Source organism: Lolium perenne, chromosome 1, assembly GCF_019359855.2.
Source record: "Lolium perenne isolate Kyuss_39 chromosome 1, Kyuss_2.0, whole genome shotgun sequence".
Lineage (NCBI taxonomy): Eukaryota > Viridiplantae > Streptophyta > Magnoliopsida > Poales > Poaceae > Lolium > Lolium perenne.
The window spans coordinates 234,267,620-234,294,943 of NC_067244.2; the positions used below are offsets into that span (position 1 = coordinate 234,267,620).

The 27,324-nt window shown below is 45.9% G+C and overlaps 1 protein-coding gene, 1 long non-coding RNA gene, 1 other non-coding gene and 1 pseudogene across 3 annotated transcripts; 2 read left to right on the forward strand and 2 right to left on the reverse strand.

Annotated features, from left to right (window-relative positions):
* Window positions 1-1,934: 1,934 nt before the first annotated feature.
* On the forward strand, window positions 1,935-5,580 carry LOC127337739 (uncharacterized; annotated as a pseudogene).
* A 2,332-nt stretch (window positions 5,581-7,912) lies between these two features.
* On the reverse strand, window positions 7,913-9,217 carry LOC127321058 (uncharacterized). Its single transcript, XR_007863832.2, has 3 exons — window positions 8,777-9,217; window positions 8,170-8,375; window positions 7,913-8,060 (listed from the first exon to the last, which is right to left on the reverse strand). It is a non-coding gene; the product is annotated as an uncharacterized lncRNA (long non-coding RNA).
* Window positions 9,218-12,885: 3,668 nt separating this feature from the next.
* Window positions 12,886-17,571, forward strand: LOC127326026 (probable hexosyltransferase MUCI70). Its single transcript, XM_051352860.2, has 9 exons — window positions 12,886-13,687; window positions 14,306-14,539; window positions 14,642-14,855; window positions 14,978-15,087; window positions 15,165-15,364; window positions 15,949-16,052; window positions 16,417-16,604; window positions 16,701-16,900; window positions 17,187-17,571. Exons 1-9 carry the CDS (start codon window positions 13,438-13,440, stop codon window positions 17,382-17,384), a joined length of 1,698 nt encoding a protein of 565 aa, XP_051208820.1. The 5' UTR covers window positions 12,886-13,437; the 3' UTR covers window positions 17,385-17,571.
* A 127-nt stretch (window positions 17,572-17,698) lies between these two features.
* Window positions 17,699-17,771, reverse strand: TRNAK-CUU (transfer RNA lysine (anticodon CUU)). The gene has a single exon. It is a non-coding gene; the product is annotated as a tRNA-Lys (tRNA).
* Between the last annotated feature and the right edge of the window lie 9,553 nt (window positions 17,772-27,324).

Here is a 27,324-nt window from a genome sequence, read left to right on the forward strand (position 1 = left end):
TAATTTGCATCATATAATTTTGAAACTAACAAAACTAGATGAGCATATGGATAGATTCAATCTGCAATTTTCTCCGGAAATTTGCTTTGTGATAATTAATTTGGTATAATGAAATCCAGTACATGCTAGATGAGCATATGGATAGATTCAATCTGCAATTTTCTCTCAAACAGAGAAAAGAGAGATAGCTATTACTAAAGTCAGTAGGGAGGCAAATTGTGCTAGTCATACCCTAGCTGCTTTAGGGAAAATGCTGACTGTAATATTCCTGTAAGTCAGTAGAGATAGAACGGAAGTGTGGCTACAAAACTATCCGCCAGAGATTGCTGAGGCGGTCGTGGCTAACTGTAATATTCCTGTTTAATTGATATATCTCTTTTCCCCGCAAAAAAAAAACAGAGCGCACTCGAGATTTAACTAAAACAGATCCAGATTAAATAAAACAGAGCACTCGAGGGGACTTGGTTCATCATGCACTAGCGAAATCTGAGCAAGATTAACTAAATCAGAGCAAGATTAAGGTCTACAAACCAGGAAAAGTGGCAGACGAGGACGTGGTTCTTCATGCAGAGTTGAACGACGGCGAGGTAGTTTTCTTCTTCGTGGTTGGGGTCCTCCGCAGTGTACTCGAGATCCAATCCTACAAATTTGTTCTCGGTTTCTTCCGCATACCACTGCGCGTACATATCCAGGTACTTGCTCATCGTGTGCTCCTCGTTCGTGTAGACAACAGTGATCTCCTTGCCGCCATGGACGGTGAAGGTCCTGATCTGAGTACAGGGCTGGATGGCTGACGGCGGAAGCGGATGCGGAACAGAGGAAGAGGAAGAAGAAGCGTCCATGGCGCAGAGGAAGAGGAAGAAGAAGCGGCGAGAATGAAGAGGAAGAAGAACCGTCAAGAATGGCGCGGAGGAACAGAGGAGGAAGAAGAGGGGTTTTCGAGGCTAGTGGGAACAGAAGAGGAGTGGAACCGTCAAGCGGAACAGAAGAGGAGGCAGAATTTTATTACCGGAACTCCATTTTACCTGCTGGCCCCTAATCCACATAAAATTACCAGAAATGGCCCAACCCAGTGGTATCTACTGCTAGATGGCCCCACCCACCCCAAAATGGCCCAACCCAGTGGTATCTACTGCTAGATGGCCCCACAGTCAGTAGAAGTTGCCTTAGTTCCACTATGTAAAGGATAAAGGATGGTAAGCTGACAAGATCTCTGCAATAGCTTCACTGGTTAACTGGCACGTTGACATATCTAGAGGTGCTGGGTTCGACTCCCAGCACTCACTCTTTTTGATTTTTTTTGGCGCCCAGGAGAAGCCCAAATATCCCTTCTGAATCCAACTCCCTCCTATAACCTAGAAGAAATTCGAATCCAGTCGCTCGGCGGCGGCGGCGGCGGTGGCGGTGGCGGCCCCTTCCCTCTCCGACGACGAGCCCCGTCCCTCTCCGACGACGAGCCCCGGCCCTCTCCGACAACGAGCCCCTACGCATCTCCCGGTCTGCACCCCTCTCATCTCTCCCCTCTCGATCTGTTCTTCTTCGTCAGTGCACAATATCGAATCTCTGTGATCCACTATGTGCTGTTACGGCGAGGTGAACTAAAGTCCGAGGTGACGGCGGTGGTGGGTGTGCCGGCGCTGCGTCCGAGCAAGGGATCTGCTGTCCATCTGCCTCGCCGACGACGAGCCCCTCGCCCTCTCCAGGACGAGCCCCTCGCCCTCTCCAGGACGAGCCCCGTCCCTCTCCAGGACGAGCCCCGGCCCTCTCCGACGACGAGCCCCTCCGCATCTCCCGGTCTGCACCCCTCTCATCTCTCCCCTCTTGATCTGTTTTTCTTCATCAGTTCAGAAAATCGAATTGAACTACTGTGCATTGCTTGAAATTAGAACTGCTGTGCAGTTATGTGCTAATTGCATCATTTTGTTCTTCCGCAGATGGACAGACGCTGGATTACAACAAGAATTAGAAGGCTTTCCCCTGAACACACAAAGGGAGTGGCCGAGTTTATGCAGTTTGTTCGCTTGAGTGCTGCCAATGATGATCAGGTGCTGTGCCCATGTCGTAGCTGTCTCAACCGGTGCACAAAACCTCTAGATGTACTAGAGGCTCATTTGCTTCTTTTTGGGATGGCAAGAACTTATGACAGATGGGTCTTCCATGGAGAACCATTACATCCTGCACTGGCCGGGACATGGAGGACAAGGAGGTGCACCTGAAGCCGGACATGGACATGGAGGTGAACCTGAGGCTGGACATGGAGGTGAACCTGAGGCTGGACATGGAGGTGATGCAGGGGCACACCATGCACTATTTTGGTTTTCAAGAGGAAGATGGTTACGAAGATGATAGAATTCCTGATCTGCTTGCTGATTTGTACAAGTCAGAACCGCAAGGTCCTGGAAAGGACACTATTTTTGCTGAGTTAATAGAGGAAGCCAAGCGCGCAGCCAGCGATGGGGGTACAATGTCAAGGTTTTCACTCACAATCAAGTTACTTCAGGCCAAGTCGTACTACCGGATTAGCAACGTTGCATTCAACGCGATACTCCTGATTTTGGCCTTGCAATACCCTGCTAGCTCAATACCAAAGTCATACGAGGAGGCACTTAGCATAGTCGGCAGGTTGGGCCTTGGTTATGAGAGTATCCATGTGTGCCCGAATAACTGTGTATTGTTCCGGAAGGATTATGCCAAGGAGAATAATTGCCCCAAGTGCAAAGCCTCCAGATGGAAAGATGCTGATGGTAGGAGAAAGATCCCAGAGAAGGTGCTGAGGCACTTCCCATTGATTCCAAGGCTGCAAAGAATGTTTCTTTCAAAGGAGCAATCAAAGGAAGTACAGTGGCACAAACTGAAGCGGCAAGACGTGGAGAATGATCTCAGTCATCCAGCAGACGGGGATGCATGGAAGGATTTTGACAATATTCATAAAGACTTTGCCGCTGATGCCAGGAACATAAGGCTTGGACTTGCCACGGATGGTTTTAATCCCTACGGGAATATGAGCAACTCCTACAGCATGTGGCCTGTATTCGTGGTGCCATACAACCTTCCACTGTGGGCATGTATGGATCAGTCCAACTTCATGCTGACATTGCTAATCCCTGGTCCATCCTCTCCAGGAAAAGATTTTGATGTCTTCATGGAGCCTTTGATGGAAGAGCTGCAGGAGCTCTGGAAAGGTGTAAAATCATATGATGCCAATAGTCCAGACAAGTTTGATCTCCGTGCTGCAATCTTATGGTGTATTCATGATTATCCGGCACTGCACACATTGTCAGGGAGGGCCACAGCTGGTTACCAGGCATGTGTGCGTTGTGACAAAGAGAATTGCTCCAAGAAATTAAGGAACAAAATCTGCTTTATTGGGCACCGCCGTTGGCTACCTCTGTCCCATCCTTGGAGAAAAAGCAAAGAATACAATGGTGCTATTGAAAGGCGTGAGAAGCCAGCGGAATTCACTCCAGAAGAGCTAAAGGAACAGCTTGATAGGGTTAGAGATGTGATACCAGGCAAGCTTCAGAAGAAAAGGAAACGTGAGGACGGTCAGTGTTGGAGCCGTAGGTCATGTTTGTGGGACTTGCCATACTGGGAAGATCTAAAGCTGAGGCATAATCTCGATGTAATGCACATCGAGAAAAACATCTGTGATAATCTGATTGGTACTTTCATGAACATACAAGGCAAGACAAAGGACACTGTGAATTCAAGGCTTGATTTGGAAGATATGGGCATAAGAGGTGACTTGCATTTGCAGCCTGTTTCACCTGACTCTTTTGAGATGCCACAGGCGTGGTATACAATGAGTAAACAAGAAAAAATTGCATTTTGTGAATTCATAAAGGCTGTGAGGTTTCCAGATGGGTACGCGTCTAACATATCCAAGTGTGTGGCTGCTGATAAGTGCAAGCTTCAAGGGCTGAAGACCCATGACTGTCATATATTGCTTCAAAGGATCTTACCGGCTGGCCTGCGAGGAACAATCCATGAAGACATATATGAAGCGGTTGCTGAGCTTGGAAATTTCTTCAGAGTGTCTTTGCAAAACATCAAGAGAGACGTTCTGGACAGACTTGAAAAGGAAATCGTAGTTATTCTTTGCAAACTTGAGAAGATCTTCCCCCCATCTTTCTTCGACGTGATGGTGCATTTGGCCATCCATTTACCAAAAGAGGCAAGGCTTAGAGGCCCGGTGCATTACGGTTGGATGTACCCAGTCGAAAGAAGGTTGCTAACATTGAAGCGTTATGTCCGGAACAATGCCAGGCCGGAGGGATCGATTGCCGAAGCATATATTGTTGATGAGTGCCTAACATTTTGCTCGAGATACTTCGACGATGTTGAAACAAGATTCAACCGTCCAAGCAGAAATCCGGAGCGGGATGATTCACATATTGGTGATTTGTCTGTTTTCAAACACGGTGTGAAATTTATTGGAGCCTCTCAATATGTGTATGCAGGTGAGGACTATGACAACATGGTGTGGTATGTGCTCCGAAGTTGCCCTGAGGTTGATCCATACATCGAGTACGTTTCTCTTCATCCCCATATATAGATAGGTTATTGCAGCCTCTCCAAATAATAATTAGGATCTATTTTCTGTTTCCATTCCAGCATGTGCAAACAAGAGTTGAACCAACGAGGTGGTCAGATCAATGTTGATAGATGGCTTGCCAAGAACTTTGCTAGATGGTTTCAGAGTCATGTGAGATCTTTAGCTGGTTTATTTCTGAAGATTGGAAAAGTTCATGATATAAATTTGCTGTGTGTGTTACTCACCCCCTGGTTGATTTTTTGCAGATTGGGAAAATGCGAAATGATGTCTGTCCTGATCTCTATGCTTTGGCGTGCAAACCAGATTTTAGAGTGAGACTATATTCTGCATGTGTTGTTGACAGTGTTCGGTACCATACTGTTGACCGCGAGAAGAACAGAAAGACACAAAATAGTGGAATCGTTTCCGAGGGAGATCATGATGGGAACAACATTGACTTCTTTGGTCAGCTCAAATCCATCATCAGATTGCAATACAACTCCAGCGGTTGCGTCCATCGGTCAGTTGTCCTCTTCCGGTGTGACTTGTTTGACCTTGGTGGTAGGAAACCCGGGCTCGACGATGATGGACACTTCAAAAGTGTTAACACAGAAAAGTTTTGGTACAAGAATGATCCTTTCCTTCTGACATCACAAGCAACCAAGGTCTTTTATGTGCCAGACACCAAGTTGAAAGGAAAATGGCAAGTTGTGCAGAAATTTCACCATAGACATCTATGGAGTGTAAAAGAAAATGAACAGGGACCCGGTGTTGCTGTACTATCATATCAAGATGAAGATTCCAGTCAAGTTGCTGTGCAAGAAAAAGAAGGCACTGCACGGAGTAGGACGAGAAGTGACCAGGAACGTGTGCTACTTGAAAAAGTCATTGTGGACAAACTGAAGAAACGGAGCAAGGAGGTTGTTCCTGAAGAAATCGAGGAGGTTGATGAGACAATGTATCAATATTGCACTGATGATGATGATGATGATGATGATGGAGGAAATAGGACTAGGAATCGTCCAGTTTCCGAAGAAGATGAATAGAGTTTGAATCTGTAGTTTGTGTAATGGATGAATAGCAGTTTGAATCTGTAGTTTGTGTAATGTCAGTTTATTTCAGATTGTGTGTCAGGTTGTTTGGCCCAGAATTTATGTTGAACATGCCAGCTTGTTTTTCCCATAATTTATGTTGAATATGTCAGGTTTTTGTTCCCAGAATTTGTGCCCAATTTTTTGGGGAATCCATGCCCAATTTTTAGGGGAATCTATGCCCAATTTTTTCAATGCATGGCTGACGCCGGCGACCATATATGGGCGGCGCCGCCGTGCATGGCTGACGCCGGCGACCATATATGGGCGGCGCCGATGTGCAAAAGGAGTTGCTACACATTTTCAACAGAACTCATTTTCAACAGAACACATTTTCAACTGAACAGAATTGCACACATACATAGACATGGTTCAAATTCAGGAACTAAACATTGTGGCACGAACAGACAAATGGTTGGAATTACAACACAATAACTCTAGCATATACTCTAGCTTCTTCTCCTCCTGACCAACAGATCACTGAATTCACCCTAATTTCAGTTCCTACACATCACCCAGGTACAACAGATGACAAAAGCTACAGATAACACCCAAACCATGAAGCCTCTCATTTTCTTTGGTTCAGGGTTGCTCTGTTTCCTTGCAGCAAGCAGAAACTTTTCTTCCTGGAGCCTCTCAATTTCTACCTGGAGCCTCCCAATTTCTTCATCTCGATCCCAAACAGCATCACGCAGATCACGAACTAATTCTTTGTGATGTGCATCCAGCGGATCATCAATCCACTTAAACACTCTACACCCTATTCCACCAGCAATCTGACAGATGAAGAACAGAAGAGGATAAATAAGTCACAGTAGAAAAGAAAATTCAGAATACGGCGGGCTCCAGGAAATTCAGAATGGGGGGGCGTGCTCGAAGACTAACCGAGCGAATTTTGCAGTTCCGGTATCTTCTCCCAGTGTTTGCATCACTCCAGGAAATCCATTGCAGCATCTTCTCGCCACAGTCACAGACGTCAGCGGGCTCATAATCGAATGGCCGCTGACGATACGGGATGGGCGTGCCCGGCTGCCGGCGGCGACGCGACGACGCTCCTGACCTAGAAGAACTACCCGAGCAGGCTGGGAACCCTAGATGCGCCGCCATGCGAGCTGTCGGAGGAGGAACCCTAGATGCACCTGGTCGAGGAGGAGCGGCTCAACGGCACCTGTTTTGAAGAAAACTGATTAGTCTATCATGTCTATATAGATGGACAACCCTACTTGCGTCAACAACACTATTGTAGCAAAGCGGTAGGGAGTGGTAGTGAGGCAGCGCCAGGTCGAGGGTTCGAGTCCCCGCAAGCGCAATTTTTGCCAGTTATTTCCAAACCCGGATGAGCCGTCGGGCCAGCAATTCAACCACCGGATGGGCCGTCGGGCCAACAATTAAACCACCATATACATTAGGGTAGGCCAGCAGCCTAGTAGAGGACAGCCCAAAAGAGGATGATATCACCAGCAGCCCATTAAAATGGTGGACGCAACAGAGAAAAAAAATTACAAGACGCCTTGGTCCCACAAGTATCAGTTGGTCCTACATGTCAGTTAGTTCAAGCCAGTTGCTTCTAGTGACACGTGTGAGGCGCGTGGGACCCAAAAGGGACACATAGGCAAAATGGATGACATGGCAGCCAAACACATACCATTGTATTGAGCCAAATGCCAATGACGTTATTGATTTGTCGCAATCGGTAGTGGAAAAACGTCGTAGGCCACTTACTTTTGCTAATGACGTTTTGACCTAAATTGCCAACGACGTTTTTGTCCAATAACGTCACGATTTTCTAGGGTTTCGCCCCCCGGAGTGGCCAAGGACGGTCAAAGCTAGGAACGTCATAAATCTATGACATTTTGATTTCCAGTCATAAAAAAACGTCATGTTTTGGCAGATTTCTTGTAGTGCATATAGCTATGGACTTGACCTAAGATAGATTCTCAATGCAACCGTTAGTCCATAGGGATTGTCATCAATTACCAAAACTACACATGGGGGAGTTTTGGTAATTGATGACAATCTCTTTGAGAGAGTTTAAATATGGAATTTAGCGAACAACCCAAGTTGAATATTTAGAACAAACTCCCCGATAATATATGCATGTGTGAATGAACTTGAATTTCATTACATATATCGGCAATTAAAGCCTAGCGGAGTATCCTCTAAATATTTCATTATATATAATCCGGGCGAAAACAAGGATCGGGGACGCGATTGGACCGTTTTCGTCCATCCGGGTGAAAAAAAAGACGTCCTGGAGGCTTCGTCGGGGAGACGGCTGGAATCAGTGTGATATCCAGAGTGCACTCTAGAACTACTATCGCAGCTATGGGATCAAGAAATGTATTAAATTCCGCATATCTATTACATGGAATAGTGAACACGTTTCCATTTTAATCATTTTCATCTCTGGCATGTCCTCCAACAACATATACACTCTGCACAAGAGCAACATGTAAGTAAATATTAACAGTGAACAGTTTAAACTTATCATATTTTAAAATGCATTAAATACTGCAGGGAAGCAAAAGATATCAAATAACCAACCTCTATTACAGGACTTGCATTCTTGTCAGAGAGAATAACGTTGGCCAAATTTGTAAAAGGTCCATTGGTAAGTATATTGATCTTCTCACTTGGATAGAGTTGCTTTTTAACGGACTGTCAAACTTGAAAAGCCAAAGGTTGCCGAAGTTCCCAGATGACCAGTATTTCTAGGAGCACCATGTTCTACTGAATTTTCAGCAGTGCACCTAATTGCTGAAAGTCAACAAGCTGTAAATATTTAGGCCACTTTCATTATTTCATAATATGTGGGTCATTTTGGTGCAAGGGATACCTCCTGGAAATTATATCAGGAAATGTAAAGCAATTATATAAGCTACTTCAAAACAAAAAGGAACTATTCCAAAGTATTACTTAATCATATAGTTTGAATGTTCGTCATCAATCCTATTCGATTCTTTTTGCTGCTATATTTCATAAAAGTATCGTCTTAGTTAATTAGTTGTACCTCTTCATGATTTATAACCTATTTAGAACTTTCCCCAACTATAATATGCAAGAATCAGAACTAAAAGAAAAATCAAAAGAGGTGAATACGGTGACTGCTTTACAGGTTGGCACAAAGGAGATGGGGAAAAGCTTGCTGCACCTGCGAACAGTTTGGAACTTGAAGCAAGGCGAGAGGATGACGTGTTCCTCGTTGCGCGCGGCCTCGGCGTGCCTGCGTGCGACAGTAAATAGACGAGCCGCCGCCGCCAACCGTGCCACCGGCCAACCCCCACGGCCACATGCACAACTAGGTTTGCGTCCAAGTCCAGGAGTCAAGAAAGAAAACCTGCTCGTCCCAAAGGAAGCTCCAAGGTAGAAGAGGGGACGGGCGAGAGGATGTTGTGTTCCTCACTGTGTGCAGCCACGCATCCAGGCTTCGACACGACCTCGAGTTCCCTGCGTGCTCCTCATCCCCGATGTGCACCCTCCAGCCGGGGAAGAAAGGGTGCGGGACGAAGAGCCACCGGAGAAGAAGGTCAGAGATGGGAGAGAACGGCGGCACCAGTGAGATTGATTAGGGAGCAGCGACACTGGAGAAGTCCAGCGGGCGGAGGCAAACACATTTTGGAATTTGGTAAGAGGAGAGGAAGAAGAGATGCTAGAACTGGAGTAAGTGTAAAGTGTGCAGATAGGGTAAGAGATTTTTTTTTCACGTGATTTGCTACATAGGAGAATAAGACACATGGAGATTTTTTATACTTGGGCCATGGATATTTTTGTACTTGTTTGTACCATAGAGTTATATGAATTTGTATGAAAATAATTGATCTCTAAATTCTAACTACTAATTTCATATAAATTTTGTCCAGAACATTTGCTAATTTTGGACTAATCAAGAACCATTAAGATCTCTAATATCCTCATTTAGGGAAAGACGTTTATCCTCATCCTATTAACTATATTGTTTTAACTGAATATTTTGAAAAATTGGAAGCATGTACACTTACTATATTATGCATAGAAAGCTAAATTTTGAGTTGATCAAAATTGACTTAGGTAAATTGATTATACATAGGATTATTTTGTAGTGTACTTATTTTTTTAACTTCACGTCTAGGATGAATTCATATACCACGTTGGAATAAAATGTACCCAAGATTGTTCATTTGGTTTCATTGGGGGTCGCAAGATTTTTCAAATACCACACATTTTGCTCTCTCTTATAATCATCATAGGTTAACGATGTCATGTTTGTATTTTAGTTACATGTTGATTTGTTTACATGTGTTGTTGCCCGTAGCAACGCAGACGAGCATTTTTATTATTTCTCATAAATGCCAGTTCTACTGTTGTACGAGGCCTTTGTCTGCAATTGATCGGGTTTGATGCATGAATCGATCCAACCCCCCAACGGTTTCCTTAGATTGTGCGTGATTAGCGAACCATTTTTTTCCCTCATCGCTCGTGAGAGGCGGCGGCGGGATCCAATCTTCCCAATCTCCGGCCAGGGCGTTGGGCCTGGTTTCCTCTTCCTCCACTTGCCGCTCTGGCGGCGGCATGAGGGAGGGGGAACCTCGTTCCTCCGTTCTGGCCTAGTAGTTAGGGTTAGTTTTTGCCTCCTACGGTGCGTCGTTGGGGTGGTGGGAACGGCGTCCGGGCAATTAAATCTGCCACAACTCCACTCCCACACCGGCGGCGACCTTCACGGCGCCGTCTCGGAGTTGTTGGCAACGTGTGCTTATCGATCTTTCAGGTCGGCAGCTTGGTCTTCTCGCCGTTCTTCAGATTTGGCGAGATCTGTTTCTCGACGTGTCACTGGCGTTTGTCGTTGTCCACGACGGCGCTGGGGGCCGGGGCGATGTGGTTCTTCTGGAGTGAAGATGTTGGTCCGGAGGTGGTGGTTATGCCATTCTTCTCCGACTTCGTCGATGGGAGACGGCGTATCTTGGTCCAAGACAGCACGGAGACGTCCCCCGGTCGACGTGCCACAGCGACATGTGCCCCTCTGCTTGCAGCAGGCCTGTTCATCGACTCACAAAGCCTCGTTGGCGATGGTGCTTTTTTGGATCTTGCAACGGTGGAGGCTCGGCGTTTCTTCTTGCGTTCGTCTCGGCGGTGTTGGAATTGGACGGCGGCCGCTTGCTACGGTGGTTGCAGGAAACCTTTTGTATTTCTCGATTTTTTAGGATTTTATCTGCAAATTCAGGATAATCATTTTATCCCTGTTTGTCTTTTGGTTTCCACATGTGTCGCTTCATGTAACTTGATGTTCGATTAATGAAATATGTGGTTACTCTAAAAAAAAAGATTGTGCGTGATTATAGACCTTAAATAAACGGCCAAGCAAACATTTTGTTGTAAGACAAGTCTATACCGTGACATGGCAGAGCAATAAAGACAAGCATTGTCTAAACTGGTGTACATGCTCTAAAGGAATACCGTATTTTCATTCTCCTTTTCTGCCTCTTCAAACTAAAAAAAGAAGATTATAATTATCAAATACAAAGAAGGACCGGCCTACGCAGCGGCGCCGCATATTTTCGTTTCCGTGCGGCGGCTGCTGACAGCTCAGGTTTTGGATTGGACTCTCGGGTGAAAAAAATATCTGACAGCCTGACACTGCAAAGTTTTCTACTCCACCATACCATGCAGTGTGCTGGGCCATACGCATCTTTTCTTATGGCATTGAGACCATCGGCAGGTCAAAAGCACACAGGCTACGTTTCAGCAAACTTTTTCTTTCGTAGACACCATCCTTCATTCACAGGTCGCTGTAAATCTTGCACAGAAATGAGACACTGTAAAAAAAACTATCACCGAAGAAAAGTACTGTACTCATATTTGCTTGCCTAAGAATGGTAACCACTTGATGCAGATTACAAACTACTAATATACTTGCCAGATTAACTGGGGGTGACTACCAGATAAATTTTACTTAGTTGACAGGTTTTAAGCAAAAGTGCACTAAGTAATCTGGCGATTATGAATTTGGCAAAATAGCACTATAGCACTAATTAACCAGAAAAGATATGCACTAATTATCCAGCCATTTAGAGTCTTCTAAATTTGGTAGCTACTACAAATTAATCTGGAATCATAACATAAGTAATCTGGCAATTAGAATAACTAGTAATCTGGAAATTAGTAATATAGCAGCTAGGATCTAACTAATATGGAAATTGCTGCCAATTAATCATGGAATTACTCGTGATTATTATGGCAACTAGGGACCTAATTAATCTGGCGATTATGTCCAAGTTTCATGTGTTCATCAGCACAAATGAACAGATGTTGTCTCTCACGCAGGTAGCTCCATGGCAAAGATGCCCTCCCATCGCGGCGCCTCCCAGATGGTTGCCGACGGCGACCACCTCCCCGCATGCCTCCCGGCGCAGGGCCTGTCTGGTGTGTGCGCCATCCGCGGAATTGCTCGACGGCGGCTTCTCGGTGACGTTCCTCCACCTCCGTCGACGAGGCGCCACCCACGGCGGTGCTCGCCGCCACCCACGGCGGCCACCCGGTGGCGTTCCTCGACCTCCCCCGGCGAGGCGCCACCCGCGGCGGCCTCCGGCGGCGTTCCTCCACCTCTTCCGGCGAGGCGTCACCCGTGGCGGCCTCGATGCGGCGTTCCTCCACCTCTCCCAGCGAGGCGCCACCCGCGGCGGTGCTCGGCGGCGGCCTCCCCTCGGCCGTGCTCGACGGCGGCCTCACCACGGCGGTGTTGAGGGTGCTCCCCGGAGCTGCTCTCCATGGTGGTTGGACGCGCGTGTGTGCCAGAGAAGCAAGATAGGGTGCGGTGTGGGCCTGCTTCCGTACTATAGGGGCGCGATGCAAACTTTTTTCTATTAACTAGACGTCGCACGGAAGCCTGATCTATGCGGCGCTTTCCGTTAGCTTTTCCCTACAAAGAAAGGATGACGTCACCCTGTTGTACATACAGTTAGAAAATGTGGCAAAACACGGCCATGTATCAGCATGTTTTTCGAGTTGTAGCACCATGGCTGATAAAACGTGGTTTCGGACAGACAGAATCGATTCAAAAAGGCAACCGAAAAAGGGTTGGTTCGTTGGCTTGTTTGTGCCGCTCCCACGGCTAAAAACACTTTGGCTTTTGCATCAATCGTCCAGGAACACGTGCCAAGTACTACTTCTCATCCGGGCCCACCTGGCAATCTAACCAGTCAGCGCCAAATGGCAAGTGCCACCGACACGCCCCACAAATACTTACTTTTCCCAACCGGCGGCAGGTGCAGATACCCCTACCCTGCCCTACCAGATCCGGTCCTCCTCGTCGTCGTCGTCGTCGTCGTCAGCCGAGCCGGTGGTGGTGGTGGTGGTGGCGTTTAACCGAAGCCGCCTCCGCGTGTGTGCAGTGGATCGCACCAGGCCGACGACGAGGGAGACCACCGAGCACAAGTAGCCAGAGTGGGGAGGAAGGGGGGAGGAACCGTCGTCTCGACTCGACTCGTCTGGTCTGCCTGCCCAGCCCACTCGCTTCCAAGCCGAGGGAGGATCACATTCACATGCGCGCTCGCGGACGCACACCTACCTCCGCCACACCCTCCAATTCCCACCCGGCAATCCGCCCCGTCGCCGCCACCGCCACCGAGCCGCGCTCCTAACTCCCACCCACCCGCGCGCGCGCGCGCGTTAAGTGGCCGGCAACCTCCCTCCGATCCGGTCCCTTGTGCGGGCGGCTTCGCCGAGGCAGGCTTACCCACCGCCGAATCGGCGCGGATCTCGGGGGCCCGGATTGGCCGCCGGCGTCGCGGAGGGGCGTGATCCGGCGATCGGGATGAGGGAGGGGCGAGGCGGGAGGCGATGAGCGGAGCCGCGGCGCTGGGGCTGCGCAACGGGAGCAGCGGCTCCCTGGCCCTGGCCGCGGCCGCCGGCGGCAGGAAGGCGGGGCCCGCCAGGGGATGGGGGTGGCGCGGCGGCGCCGGGGACAAGGAGCGCCTGCAGCTGCTGCACCGCGCGCTGCGCCTCGTCGGACGGCGCGGGGCGGGGCTGCTACTGCTGCTCGCCGTCGCCTCCGCCGCGCTCCTATGCTCGCTCTTCGCCGTCGTCAAAGGTAGTAGTAATCTCCCTTCTCCTCTCGCCACTGCCGCACCGCGCTTCACTCTCTGCTCCTGGTCATGTCGGAATTGTCGACGCTCTTTAAGAGTGTTCAAGGTCACGCAGCCGGCGTTTGCTAAAATTCGGATTGGTTTCGGAGTTTGGAGATGGTTCAAACAGCAGCAGTACTACTATGTTGTCCGTGCAGTGCAGATTGCGTGACCCTTCCCCACGCCCTACTCGTTTTCATCTCTGTAGTGTTCGACGCTGTAGCTGCTGACCAATTCCGCTGCTTGCTAGTGTTCTGTATGTTTTGGTTCATGGTTCTGATTGTTGCCTCAAGTCTTTAAGATCTCAAAATGCCAGGGTTTAGCTCTGTTGAGCTTTGTAGCTCCAGCCTTCGATGACCTCACCACCTAGTAATCCAATTGCTGTCCAAATATCAATCTAGTTCGCTGACCAAAACAAGTACCGGCACGGCAGCACCTGCAGCCAGTGTGTCGCATCTTTCTTAGGGCATATCTGAACACACATTGTGACCAAGAGTCAATAGCGCAAAATAGTTGTTGCTTTATGATAAAAAAATAGACTCTGTTACAAACTTTGGCCACTGACCTTTATTGTTTTGTTTCAGATGACACCACTTCTTCAATTATCATTGCTAGCAACTACGAGGTCACCAAAGCTATCCAGAACTCTGCCTACCCCAGCACAGCAAGGCCTGTGGTGATGTCCAAGGACCAGTACTCTGCTAGTGATGTCAACACTAATCAGCTTCATCTTTCGTTTGAAAACTTGACAAATCATCCCTGTGATGGTTTTGCTGTTCCTCCTACCCTGTTTGATAAGAAACGCACCGGTCCTCGACGTAAGTTCAGTTCTTTGCAGTTTATCTAGTTATTAAGCAATGCAAATTTATTTTGTCCATAATATGTGCCTTATCGTTTTATCTCTTTCATCTCCCCTGTAGCATGCCCTGTTTGCTATGTCTCGGTCGATCAGGCATTTGCTCTGATGCCTCTACAAGCTTCGCCATCTCCTGTCCTTGAAAACTTAAATTACGTCTCAGAAGACAGTGGCACAGCAAATTTCTCAAATCAGGGATCTGTATTTGGAGGGCATGTATCTCTGGATCAGAGAACTAAATCTTTCGACATTACCAGTTCGATGAGTGTCAACTGTGGGTATGTTACATTCATCTGCTCTTTCAGAATTCCAGATTTATTCCTAAGCTTTTCTGCACAATATTGTTCTTTGAACTCCGCAATGTAAATACTGGTTGAAATTGTTTGCACTGTCTTATCAGATTTGTCAGAGGAAAGAAACCTGGCCAAGGTACCGGATTCGACATCAACGATGACGATCTCCTAGAAATGGAGAAATGTCGTGGGCTCGTCGTAGCTTCCGCCATCTTTGGTACTAGAACTGTTTACGAATGGCCGTAACTTTTTTTGCATTCAATTATCTGCTCACAATTTGATACCATTGCCCAGGGAATTATGATATGATTCAACATCCAAGGAATGTCAGTGAATTGTCAAAGGCAAATGCGTGTTTTTATATGTTTGTAGACGAAGAAACAATGGCTTATGTCAAGAATTCTAGTTCACTGTACAAAGATAATGAGGTTGGCCTCTGGAGGCTAGTGGTCGTCCGAAACCTCCCTTATGAAGATCCCAGGCGTACGGGAAAGGTGCCCTTTTTATTAACTGTAACCTTTGTAATGTACTTTCCACTTGAACATGCAGTCACAGAATCAACACATCATGTGCAATTCAAGATAATATTGAATATTGAAATCAAATATTAACTCCATAAACAATGAAAATGTGTAAGGTGACATGGTCAGTAGATGTGACAAACTTGTTGAGGGGCTACTATACAAAACATACTTTTGGGTTATTCATCTTTGGGTGTCTTGTACTCTAACCAGTTTATCAGAAATTCAGAATCTAATAAAATGCTGCTTTTCCTTCGCTTGTCTCTTTACACCTTAACTCGTTTCATTTTTGGGACCATGCTATAGCCTATAGTTCGCTAGTTGAAACCACTTAACATTGTGCAAGAGGTTGTAAGTTTGTCTGTTGATGGTGGATTTCTTGGAGTTCTGTCCAGATGTCTTAACTGAAATTTCTTCTAGGAGGTTTTAGTTCCAACGGGCTCAGTAGTTTCAATTGAAGGAACATAGAAACTAATGCTCTCCGACATGGTTATTTGCATCTATACATTGTTATGACTGATGAGCACGATGAATGACCAAATACTTTACTGGTGCAGATTCCCAAGCTTCTGCTCCATAGGCTATTTCCAAATGTGAGATTTTCAGTTTGGATAGACGCAAAACTTCAGCTTGTTGTGGATCCTTATTTACTGCTTGAGAGGTATGCTTGATCTAAAGAGCTTTGGTTTATTATGTGTTACTTAGCGCTGAGAGTATTCTTGAGGAAAAAAATCTGGCAAATACTTAGTGTTGTGTCAAATTTAGTCCTGCCATATTTGAATCGGTGGGTTAGAGACTGACCGGAGGTATCACCATTATAGTACTCCCTCTGATCCATCTTATTTGTAGCTAGTGTAGATGTATCTAGACACATTTTAGTTCTAGATACATCCATATTAGAGGCAAGTAATATGGATCGGAGGAAGTATCAAAATCGCATACATCGGATTATTATTTTGCGAAATTTTTCTCTCTGGACTCTTGTCGCCTGTAATGTTGAACCTGACTTTTTATTTTCCAATCAGGTTTCTGTGGAGAAAGAATGCTTCTTTTGCGATATCTCGGCACTACAGTCGTTTTGATGTGTTTGAAGAAGCAGAGGCTAATAAAGCCGCTGGAAAGTATGACAATGCGTCAATTGATGAACAAATAGATTTTTACAGAAATGAGGGCCTAACACATTATTCAACAGCCAAGCTTCCTATCACTAGTGGTCAGTGAACTCATCAGAGTGTACATCCTGCATGATTCATGAGCAGTTCAGTTTAATCTTCAAGCATTAATCGTTTCCCTTTTGCAATGTGTGCAGATGTCCCTGAAGGCTGTGTGATCATCAGAGAACACGTCCCCATCTCGAATCTCTTCACATGTCTTTGGTTCAATGAAGTTGACCGTTTCACTGCCAGGGATCAAATTAGTTTCAGCACCGTCCGAGACAAAATAAGGGCTAAAGTTGGGTGGATGCCTCAGATGTTCCTGGACTGTGAAAGACGCAACTTTGTTGTGCAGGTATTTACATCTTCTCCAATCTAATCTTTGCCCCTCAAAGCACTTCTTGAATGCACATTGAACAACTATCTAGTGGTTACCTCATAACTCAACTCCTGACCAAGTGGACTATATTTTTGGCGTTGAGAATCCCACAGGCAGGCACATCACATGCTCACTTGCTAAGCTTATAAGTATCAGGAACATCACATGCTCACTTGCTAAGCTTATAAGTTACAGGCATAGCACATGCCCACAGCTCACTTGTTAAGCTTACAAGTATCTCTTTCCGGTTGACTTTTACCAGGCATACCACAGGGAGCTACTAGAGCAAATGATTGCGTCCCGCAGGAACGCTCCTCCTGTTGAACCATCGCGGAGACTTAAGCCAGGCAGCAGAAAAGCTCCCCCATCGAAGAAGCCTCTTGTGAAGCGGAAAAAAGAGAAGAAACCTGGGCGAAGACGGGTGCCGAAGCCCGTGACCTGGGCGATGGATGCTGTGTGATGGAGGCCCATCAGGGCTCCCGGCACAGGAGTACGGCAGCTGATGATGCCAATATGGTGGAGAGGCTTGTAATTCTTTTTGCGCCCACGGAATTTGTTCATAGTTAATTCTTCATTGTTATTGTAAATAACAGCGGAAAAGCAGTATCATTCAAATGAGTTGGGAAAATGTGCTGGCCTTCTTTTTCTGCTGATGACAAACCATTACAAAATGTGATTACTCCTAGTGTAAAAAATAAAAAATGTGTTCACAAACCATTACAAAATGTGATATCTTCTGTGGAGTTATAGTGTAAAAACGAAAAAACTACATCACGCCCACCGTGGGGCTCGAACCCACGACCACAAGGTTAAGAGCCTTGCGCTCTACCAACTGAGCTAGACGGGCTTGGTGACAGTCGTCTGAAGTGAGTAAATTTGGAATGAAGCTAGTTACCATTCTCTTGTCTTGCATAGAATGACCTAAAGTTGACGGCCCAAAATACTATACCCGACAGCAGATTAATCATCATCCCTGTACCCATCCCCTGCATGTACCACTGTAGTAAGACTTCAAGCACGAACATCACCATTGCTGTGCCAACAGGTTTTACATTTTTGTGGCATTTCGAAATGACATAGTAGAACACACGCAGAAACAGCTATACTCGATACCAGATAATGCATTACTGTACGGAATAGTATGTTATCCATGTAGCAGCATATTAACCATTCATTTCATTGCGTGGAACATACTCCCGCGAGATGAGTCAACATGCTTCAGCCATCACAGGAAAATTCTGGCATTGGCAGGAGTGTGCACTTTGACATCAGAAAAGGGAGACCAAAATAAATCCGAAATGCATTTCCGCTATAGGGTGCGGCCAATCTCAACTTGGAACACAAGGCCCGCTGACACTCTGAAGTCTGACGTCTGAACCCATTGCCGATGCAGGCTTGGACTAATTATATTTTGCATTACCGAGAACATACTGAATTGCAAGCCGTTTTCTTATAAGGAATAGTGCTACCAGTAGAATTATAGTGCACAGTTTAGCGTATGCATTTGGTGTATGATCTTTTTTTTTTTTGAAATGGATTTCCCCAGCCTCTGCATCAATTAATGCATACGGCTTTCTTTATTAAAATTAAATAGTTATTACAACCAACATTCAATATCAGTCATACATCTCATAGATCGCTCAAAGTTTCTACAAAAATGAGCCATCTAAACAGCACTAGAATGAAGCGCCTTTGCATCATCATGTTAGTTTTCGATTAGCACGCCAACCATACCGGCTGTAGAAATCCCATGATGTCGTTGGTTGCACCCAATATCTACAGTAAGGCGCTCCATATGGATCCAATAGACAGCTAAAGGAATAACATGCAAAGATGACGGATTTTTTTTTGTTAAAGATGCAATAATTATAGCCCATAAGCAAAGCACAAACTCCTACTCTAATGTGGGTTTTGCTTTTCTTTTATCTACCTCATTTAGCCAGTTGCCAAAAAGATTAGTTATATTCATAGGCGAGGTTATATTGAAAGTTATATAGACTATCTTCCAAATCATCTGTGTGAAGAGATAAGAGATACATAAGTGATGTATTGTCTCATGTTGATAACGAAAACAACAATTAGTAGAACCATTCCAATTACGTTTAGCTAAATTATCTTTTATAAAATAACCTTCTTGTGAAGAAACTACATAAAAATCTTTAATTTTAATGGCACCTTCAACTTTCAGATATGTTTTTTAAGGGAAACCATGTGTTAAGATAAAAGATCATTATACATGGACTTCACTAAGAAGACCCCACACAAGGGGCCAAAAGCATGTGGCATGTTGCAGAAGGAGACAAGCTTCACTTCTTTTTTGGATCCTTCTTCTTGTCTGCATTGGCACCTTTTTTGGTGGTCTTCTGCTTGCTCCCAGCTGACACAACTGGGAGACCATCCTAAGTATCCTCCTCCTTATCTTCCTCTTCAGATATATTAAATTTTGCACACAAATTCTTGATTACTGATTTCTTATCAGGAGGGGTAACAGCAGCACAAGCAAGGCAGTTTTTATCAAAGCATGTCCTGGCTTTGTATCCCTTATGGAGAGCTTTAATTCTATCACTCCTTCTAACCTCAGCAAGCAAGAGAAGTCTTGGATTTTCTGTTTCTAAGATGGAGAGCAGAGGTTGATGAGTGTGCCTGGCGTGCAGTCAATCTACTTGGAGCCTGTGGAGTGAGGAATCCTTGAGTGACTTCTGAGACACTTCCTAGGCAGCACAAAGGCTCTTGAGTCAGCAGAAGTGGGAGCATCAGGTTCACTCAAAAATTTCTAGATTCTGGACTGAAGAAGATTCTTTGCCCAATCGAAATCTTCATGAATCAGTAATTTGGTTGTAAAGAAATCAGCCCACTGAGCTGTGACAATAACAGTATTGACAATGGATCCATCTAGCTTGAAATGTGAAGACCAAGTTGTTGTGCCTTCCTTAGAGAAATAAAAGGAGGTCCCGTCAGAAGGATAGTGTGCATACATATGTGCCACATGATCAATGATAAGATCAGGCAAAAGAACCAAGCCAACATTCAGATTTTGCTGCTGAATTATGGGAGGAGCCCCATTCACTGAATCATCAGATTCATCAAAAAGAGTATTGGCAGAGCTGATGTTAGGTCACTGTGAAGTTCCTCCACTTGCATCATGTCCATCTCTACAACATCTGCAGGAGCTTGTTGAGGAAAATTGGGAGCTCCTAAAGCAAAGACCACATGGCTGACCATTATTTTGGATGACATGATTAATTAAGTCATTGTGCTCAAGAAAATCTGCCTCATTCAGCTGGTGGGGAACATTATTTAAATCAATAGCAATGTTGTGTGGTATATCATTGAGGTCTAGATCAACACCCACAAAGTTGAGATTTTTCCCAATAAAATTCAGAGGAGGGCCAGCATCTGCATTCAGTCCATGGGAATGTGGTTGAGCAGGATGCCAAAGGGGCCAATCATTGTTTGCTTGCTGGACTTGCATATCAATAACATCTTCATGAACAGGCATCTGGAAGGCCACATTTGGCATTGGATGGGGAGTAGAGCCATCAGCTGGTGGGAGCTCTTCATCAGGAGGAAATCCACCTAGTAACTTCTAACCGAGAATGTATACAGGGATAGACCAAGATTTAGTAGCCCATTAATTTCCATAAGAAATGATACATGAGTGGAGAATGTGCTACAAATCCACCACTCTAACTTTAGCAATCATAGCCCCATATGTGCTAGCATCTTTATCCCAAGAGATTAGGGCCCAAAAGTCCTTAACATCACCTCTAATGTGTTCATCAGACCATAAAACAGTGGAAAAAGCTAATAACATAATCCAACATTCACGGTTATAAGAAAAGGCCCGGTGATTAATCCCTTTGTTGTGCTCAACGAAGTTGATCTCGCGACCCTAGAACTAATGGGGACTATTGCTAACTAACCAATCTCTATCTGAAATTGAGCCAACCCTGACATAAGCAGAGCCAATAGGGCAGCGCTAGGTGATATCGAGGGTGAAGCGCAGCTCATATTCAATAAAAGCTCTTAGAAATAACCTGGTAACTGCAAACATATGGTTAACTGGAAGACCTGGCGTAATGGTGGCGATGGCGAGGTCTTCGTGCTAGGCGAGTTCCTGTCCGGCGACGTGGTAGCGGCACTGCTGTGGCCGATGAGGCACCTCCAGCATCTCGAAGTGGCCGGGAGATGAACGGCGACGGATCCACCGGAAAGTTGGCCATCTCCGATTGGCTCAATGCGGCGGCGGCAGGTGGCGGGGACGGCGAGGAGCTACAGTGTGTCGGAAAAGCAGGGGTTTGCCAGGGAGTTGAAGCGACAACACCTAGGCTGAGAAAAGAAAGTGGAAAAAACCAGGATTTCTTTCTGTTTACGCATGGTCATTTACCAACTGAGCAGATCCCACCCTTAAATTTAGTGATGTGTCCTCAACAGACGGGCTGAGATTCATTGTTGGAGGAAGGCAAATTAAGGTCCAAATTAGGCATGATCAGACCTTTCTTATCCAGCTGATTCACCTGCAACAAGCATCCATACACACTGACACGGCCACACAAGATCGACATGCAAATGCATGTCCCCTCCAACTAATCACCTTGTAGATTCGATACCGAGACGAGACCACGATCGGTGAGAGTGTGGTGTGTTGGAGAGGAGGAGAGAGTATGGAGAGCCTTCTCCTCACCACCAATTATGTACCAACCAAAGTAAGTGCAATAATTACCAAAGCAAGTGAAAAGTATGGCCAAAATGGGATGAGAAAGAAGGGGGAGACGAGCTAGATGGAGGAGGTAGAAGAATGACTTGGGTAGTTAGGTTGGTGGGGGGTTGGCACTTTTCTAGATCTGGTTCGCTAATTCTGTGGCGCACCAGAACCAGTGCGCCACATAATGTCTTATTTCTGTGACGCATCAGGCAGAGTGCACCACATAACGTCTTAATTCTGTGGCGCACTAGGGCTGATGCGCCACAAAAAGCCTTCATTCTGTGGCGCATTGGTCCTGGTGCGCCATAGAATTAGTGAAACCAATGATTGGGGCTAGCCGGGTGTGGGCCCCACCTCATTTCTGTGGCGCATGCTATCCTGGTGCGCCACAAAAATAAGCTATTTCTGTGGCGCACCGTGTTATATGCCCCACAGAAATAAATTCTATGGCGCACGCAAACCGGTGCGCCATAGAATAGCATCCCACCTATAGCTACTTTTCTACTAGTGTTCCATAGAGATGGCGAAATTCCCTTGGAGGAAAGGCATGCGACGACGCGGTGGCGGAGATCTCGGATCTCATCTCCAGGGATTAACATTCTACATTTTTTTGATAAAGGGAATATATTATTATCAAAAGATACCAATTACACCCAGCCTCTGCAACAACGCAGCACCCTAATGGCAGTACGGATGCACACAACTAAAAATGATAAAAGAAAACTAAGAAAGAAAAGTCCCGCTATAGTATCCCAGGCGTAGCAACAGTAATACATCACCCCCTAGACAACACGCGAAATACAGACTCTCCAAAAGCGACACCTCCAAGAAGGGAACAGTGCACCAACGCCATCGTCGCCCGATCAAAGATCTTAGGTTTTCACCCTGAAGATAGTCCCCGCTCTCAAAACAATGCCTCCAACAAGGTCATTGCCAGGCACAACCAGTTAAGGTCAGACCTTGGATTTTCACCCTGAAAGGTAGGACTCTGAACTTCACTTGTTGCCGCTCCCACTTTCATACCACTGCTGCGAATCCCGGAACACCAAGCAAGTTCCTCAACATTGCGAAGACTTGAACCTTCTTTAGCTAATCCCCCAATCCCGCCTTCATGAAATTCTCTGCTTCTGACTTCACCATGGACCAAAAGACTCTTGATGTCAACACAGAACAGCGCTTCGCGCCGCTCCCTCCGGAACCAAACGATCGGAGTAAAAACATGGGTGCGCGCGACCGAATACCACCCGATCATGTGAACTCCAGACAAAAGATGCATTGTTCCATTCGCTATCAGAGCCTTCCGGAACTCATCACTCCGCCTAGATGAAGAAAGATCGGCATCCAGAATGTTTTCATCTTCGTGAAAGAAGAACCCAAGGACCACCACCACGAAAGCCGGAACGGTCGGCCCCCACGCCGCCACCATGGCTGGATCCGCGGTCCATCTTCCTCCTCCAACCCGGCCGGTGGAGGTCAACAGAGATCCCACTTGAAAGTGCATGGAGCCCCCATGTGTGGTTTTGGTAATTAATGACAATCTCTATGGTTTAATGTTTGCATTGAGTTATATTTGTAGGTGTTGTCCATAGGCAATGCTTGAACCATATGTTGGCTTCAAGATTGCAAGAAGAAGAAATTGATGAAGGATATCAAGTGTCAAGTATGTCTTGAAGATGAAGATGAAGTGAGCCCTCAAGTTACTTCAAGACATCAACATGATGAAGAATGAAGAAATGAAGTGCAAGTTCAAGATGAGCCATCTCGAAGAGATCCTTTGCTTGAGTCTTGCCATCCAAATGAAGAAGATCAAGTCTCAAGTATGTCTTGAAGATGAAGATGAAGTGAGCTCTCAAGGTTAACTTCAAGACATCAACGAAATGAAGTGCAAGTTCAAGATGAGCCATCTCGAAGATATCCTTTGCTTGAGTCTTGCCATCCTTATGGTGATCATGGATATGTGAAGATGCGCCGAAGAAGAAGCTCTCCCATGGTGGATTATGGGGGAGCAATGATCCTTATGGTGATCCTGGATATGTGAAGATGCGCCGAAGAAGAAGCTCTCCCATGGTGGCTTATGGGGGAGCAATCCACAAGACTTCGTCATGCAAGCACAATCAAGAAAGGCGTTCCATCTTGATGAGGTCAAGATCGTTGTCATCGAGCTCAAGTGGAATGCGCAAGTATAAGGTTTGCTCTTGATAGGGTTTCTTTCTCACCGGTCTCATAGTGTAGTTGGAGACCGGTTTATAGTTTAGTTGCCGTACTATCAAGAGGGCTCTCGAGTGAGTAACTCGATCGTATCGTTCGGAGAGAGCTCAAACCTTTGCATCCTTGCATAATATTTCTTTGTTGTTATTTGGAACTTATCCATGTGATGTTTTAGAGCTTGTGCTTATTCTCATGACAAGCTCTAGTTCATCGAAAACGGATTTCGCATAGATCACTTGTTGCGTTTTTGAGTTTGGTTCATCATCTTTGTTGGTTGTTATTTGGATCTTATCCATGTGATGATTTAGATCTTGTGCTTATTCTCATGAAAAGCTCTAGTTCATCAAGAATGGTTTTTGCACGGGCAACTTGTTGCATTTTCAAGGATGGAGGTTTTACCGGTATGTACTTTTTAGATAGGTCAAATCTTTCATCATTTATTTCTATCCTCCCTTGCTGGACTATGATGGTTCCCTGCATGATCTTGTAGATTTTGTTACTAGCTTCGAAACAAGCCCAAGATCATCAAAATCGAAGTCTGGATGCTCAAGTTATGATCATTCTCGTTTTGGTGTTTCTGCAGTTTTAGGGGGGGGGGGGGATAATCCGGCCCGAATTCAAAATACCCGGCCAAATATCCGGCCCCCTTACTGCGAGCAGTTTTCTCAAGTCCTTAGCCGTTTTTGGGGGGCCGGATATTTTGCAAATATCCGGCCCGGAAAATCCGTCCTGAGCATACCCAAACGGTCATATTTCGATGGGAGGGGTATTTAAGCACCCCTTCTTCCTCCTTGGGATGGTTGGTTCACTCTCTCTCTCTCTCTTTCCCCTCCATTGTTGTCCTTCAAAGCTTGCCCTAGTTCTTGATTCCTCCCATGATTCTTGCATATTCTTGAGGGGAAAGAGAGAGGAGATCTAGATCTACATCCTGACCAATCAAATCCCTCTCTTTGTGAGGGGAATCCACTAGATCTAGATCTTGGAGAAATTTGGTGTTCCTCCTCTTATTTTGTTCTTCCTCTCTTATTCCCCCAATAGCTTTTGTAGATTTGTTGGAATTTGAGAGAGAAGTACTTGAGCATCTTTGTGGTGTTCTTGCCATTGCATTTGGTGCATCGGTTTGAGTTTTCCACGGTGATTCGTGGAAGTGAAAGCAAGAAGGTTGTTACTCTTGGGTTCTTGGAACCGTAGACGGATTCTAGGCCTTTGTGGCATCTTAGTGGTGTTCTTGGGGACTCCAATTAAGTTGTGGAGATTCTTCAAGGGCAAGGCCTTTGTGGCATCTTAGTGGTGTTCTTGGGGACTCCAATTAAGTTGTGGAGATTCTTCAAGGGCAAGGCCTTTGTGGCATCTTAGTGGTGTTCTTGGGGACTCCAATTAAGTTGTGGAGATTCTTCAAGGGCAAGGCCTTAGTGGCAATTTATTGGGAGCCTCCAATTAAGTTGTGGAGATAGCTGATAACCCACAAGTATAGGGGATCGCAATAGTCTTCGCGGGTAGTAAAACCCAATTTATTGATTCGACACAAGGGGAGACAAAGAATACTTGAAAGCCTTAACAGCGGAGTTGTCAATTCAGCTGCACCTGGAAACAGACTTGCTCGCAAGAGTTTATCAGTAGTAACAGTTTTATAGCAGTAGCAGTAGTGAAATAACAGCAGCAGAGTAACACAGACAGCAGTAGTGATTATAGTAAACAGCAGGATTAAAATACTGTAGGCACAGGGATGGATGACGGGCGTTGCATGGATGAGAGAAACTCATGTAACAATCAAAGCAGGGCATTTGCAGATAATAATAAAACGGTGTCCAAGTACAAAGCAATCAATAGGCATGTGTTCCATATATAGTCGTACATGCTCGCAATGAGAAACTTGCACAACATCTTTTGTCCTACCAGCCGGTGGCAGCCGGGCCTCAAGGGAATCTACTGGATATTAAGGTACTCCTTTTAATAGAGTACCGGAGCAAAGCATTAACACTCCGTGAACACATGTGATCCTCAAATCACTACCATCCCCTCCGGTTGTCCCGATTTCTGTCACTTTGGGGCCTTTGGTTCCGGACAGCGACATGTGTATACAACTTGCAGGTAAGATCATAAAACAATGAATATCATGATGAAATAATAACATGTTCAGATCTGAGATCATGGCACTCGGGCCCTAGTGACAAGCATTAAGCATAACAAGTTGCAACAATATCATCAAAGTACCAATTACGGACACTAGGCACTATGCCCTAACAATCTTATGCTATTACATGACCAATCTCATCCAATCCCTTCCATCCCCTTCAGCCTACAGCGGGGGAATTACTCACACATGGATGGGTGAAGCATGGCTGGTTGATGGAGAGGCGTCGGTGATGATGATGGCGATGATCTCCTCCAATTCCCCGTCCCGGCGGAGTGCCAGAACAGAGACCTCTGGCCCCCGAGACGGAGTTTCACGATGTGGCGGCGTTCTGGAGGGTTTCTGGCGACTTCGACTTCGTGCCTCGGGTTTTTAGATCGAACCCCTTAAGTAGTCCAGAGGAGGGTGTCGGAGGCCAGCCAAGGGGGCCACACACTAGGGCGGCGCGCCCCCCTGGGCCGCGCCGGCCTGGTGTGTGGGGCCCTCGGGCCTCCACCTGGCTTGCCCTTCTGGCTCCCTGAGTATTCTTGTAAAATAGGCCCATTGATATAAATTCCGAGGATTTTCCCGAAAGTTGAATTTCTGCACAAAAACAAGACACCAGAGCAATTCTGCTGAAAACAGCGTTAGTCCGCGTTAGGTGTATCCAAAACACACAAATTAGAGGCAAAACAATAGCAAAAGTGTTCGGGAAAGTAGATACGTTTTGGACGTATCAATAGCCCCAAGCTTTGTGCGGGTTCGGTGACCTCCCTAAGGTTCCATAGTGGATCGAGGACATCCCTTTTGGTGGGAATTCTCGAGGAGAATACGGTGGCCCTCGTGCATTTGGAGTGACTTGTCCTCCACACCGCTCCAACGGAGAGTAGCACTCGCAAGAGTGTGAACTTTGGGATACATCGTTGTCTCCACGTCACTTCGGTTATTCCTATACCCGAGCTCTTTACTTTATGCACTTTACTTTGTGATAGCCATCGTGCTTGAAGTTATATATCTTGCTATCACCTAGTTGCTTATATTGCTTAGCATAAGTTGTTGGTGCACATAGCTCTTTACTTATGCACTTTACTTTGTGATAGTCATCGTGCTTGAAGTTATATATCTTGCTATCACCTAGTTGCTTGTATTGCTTAGGATAAGTTGTTGGTGTACATAGGTGAACCATTGCTTAGAATAAGTTGTTGGTGCACATAGGTGAACCATAGTATATAGGCTTTGGGGCTTGACAAAGTAAACGCTAGTTTTATTCCGCATTTGTTAAGCCAATCTCGTAAAAGTTTTAAATCGCCTATTCACCCCCTCTGGGCGACATCCGTGTCCTTTAAATTGGTATCAGAGCAGGGTCTCTCATTC

What these genes read in the sequence shown, in the direction of transcription:
- LOC127326026 (XM_051352860.2), top strand. Translation starts at nt 13,438, where the DNA reads ATGAGCGGAGCCGCGGCGCTGGGGCTGCGCAACGGGAGCAGCGGCTCC. An exon ending in GCTCTTCGCCGTCGTCAAAG is followed by an intron (nt 13,688 to 14,305) that starts GTAGTAGTAATC and finishes GTTTTGTTTCAG; the next exon opens with ATGACACCACTTCTTCAATT. An exon ending in CCTTATTTACTGCTTGAGAG is followed by an intron (nt 16,053 to 16,416) that starts GTATGCTTGATC and finishes TTTTCCAATCAG; the next exon opens with GTTTCTGTGGAGAAAGAATG.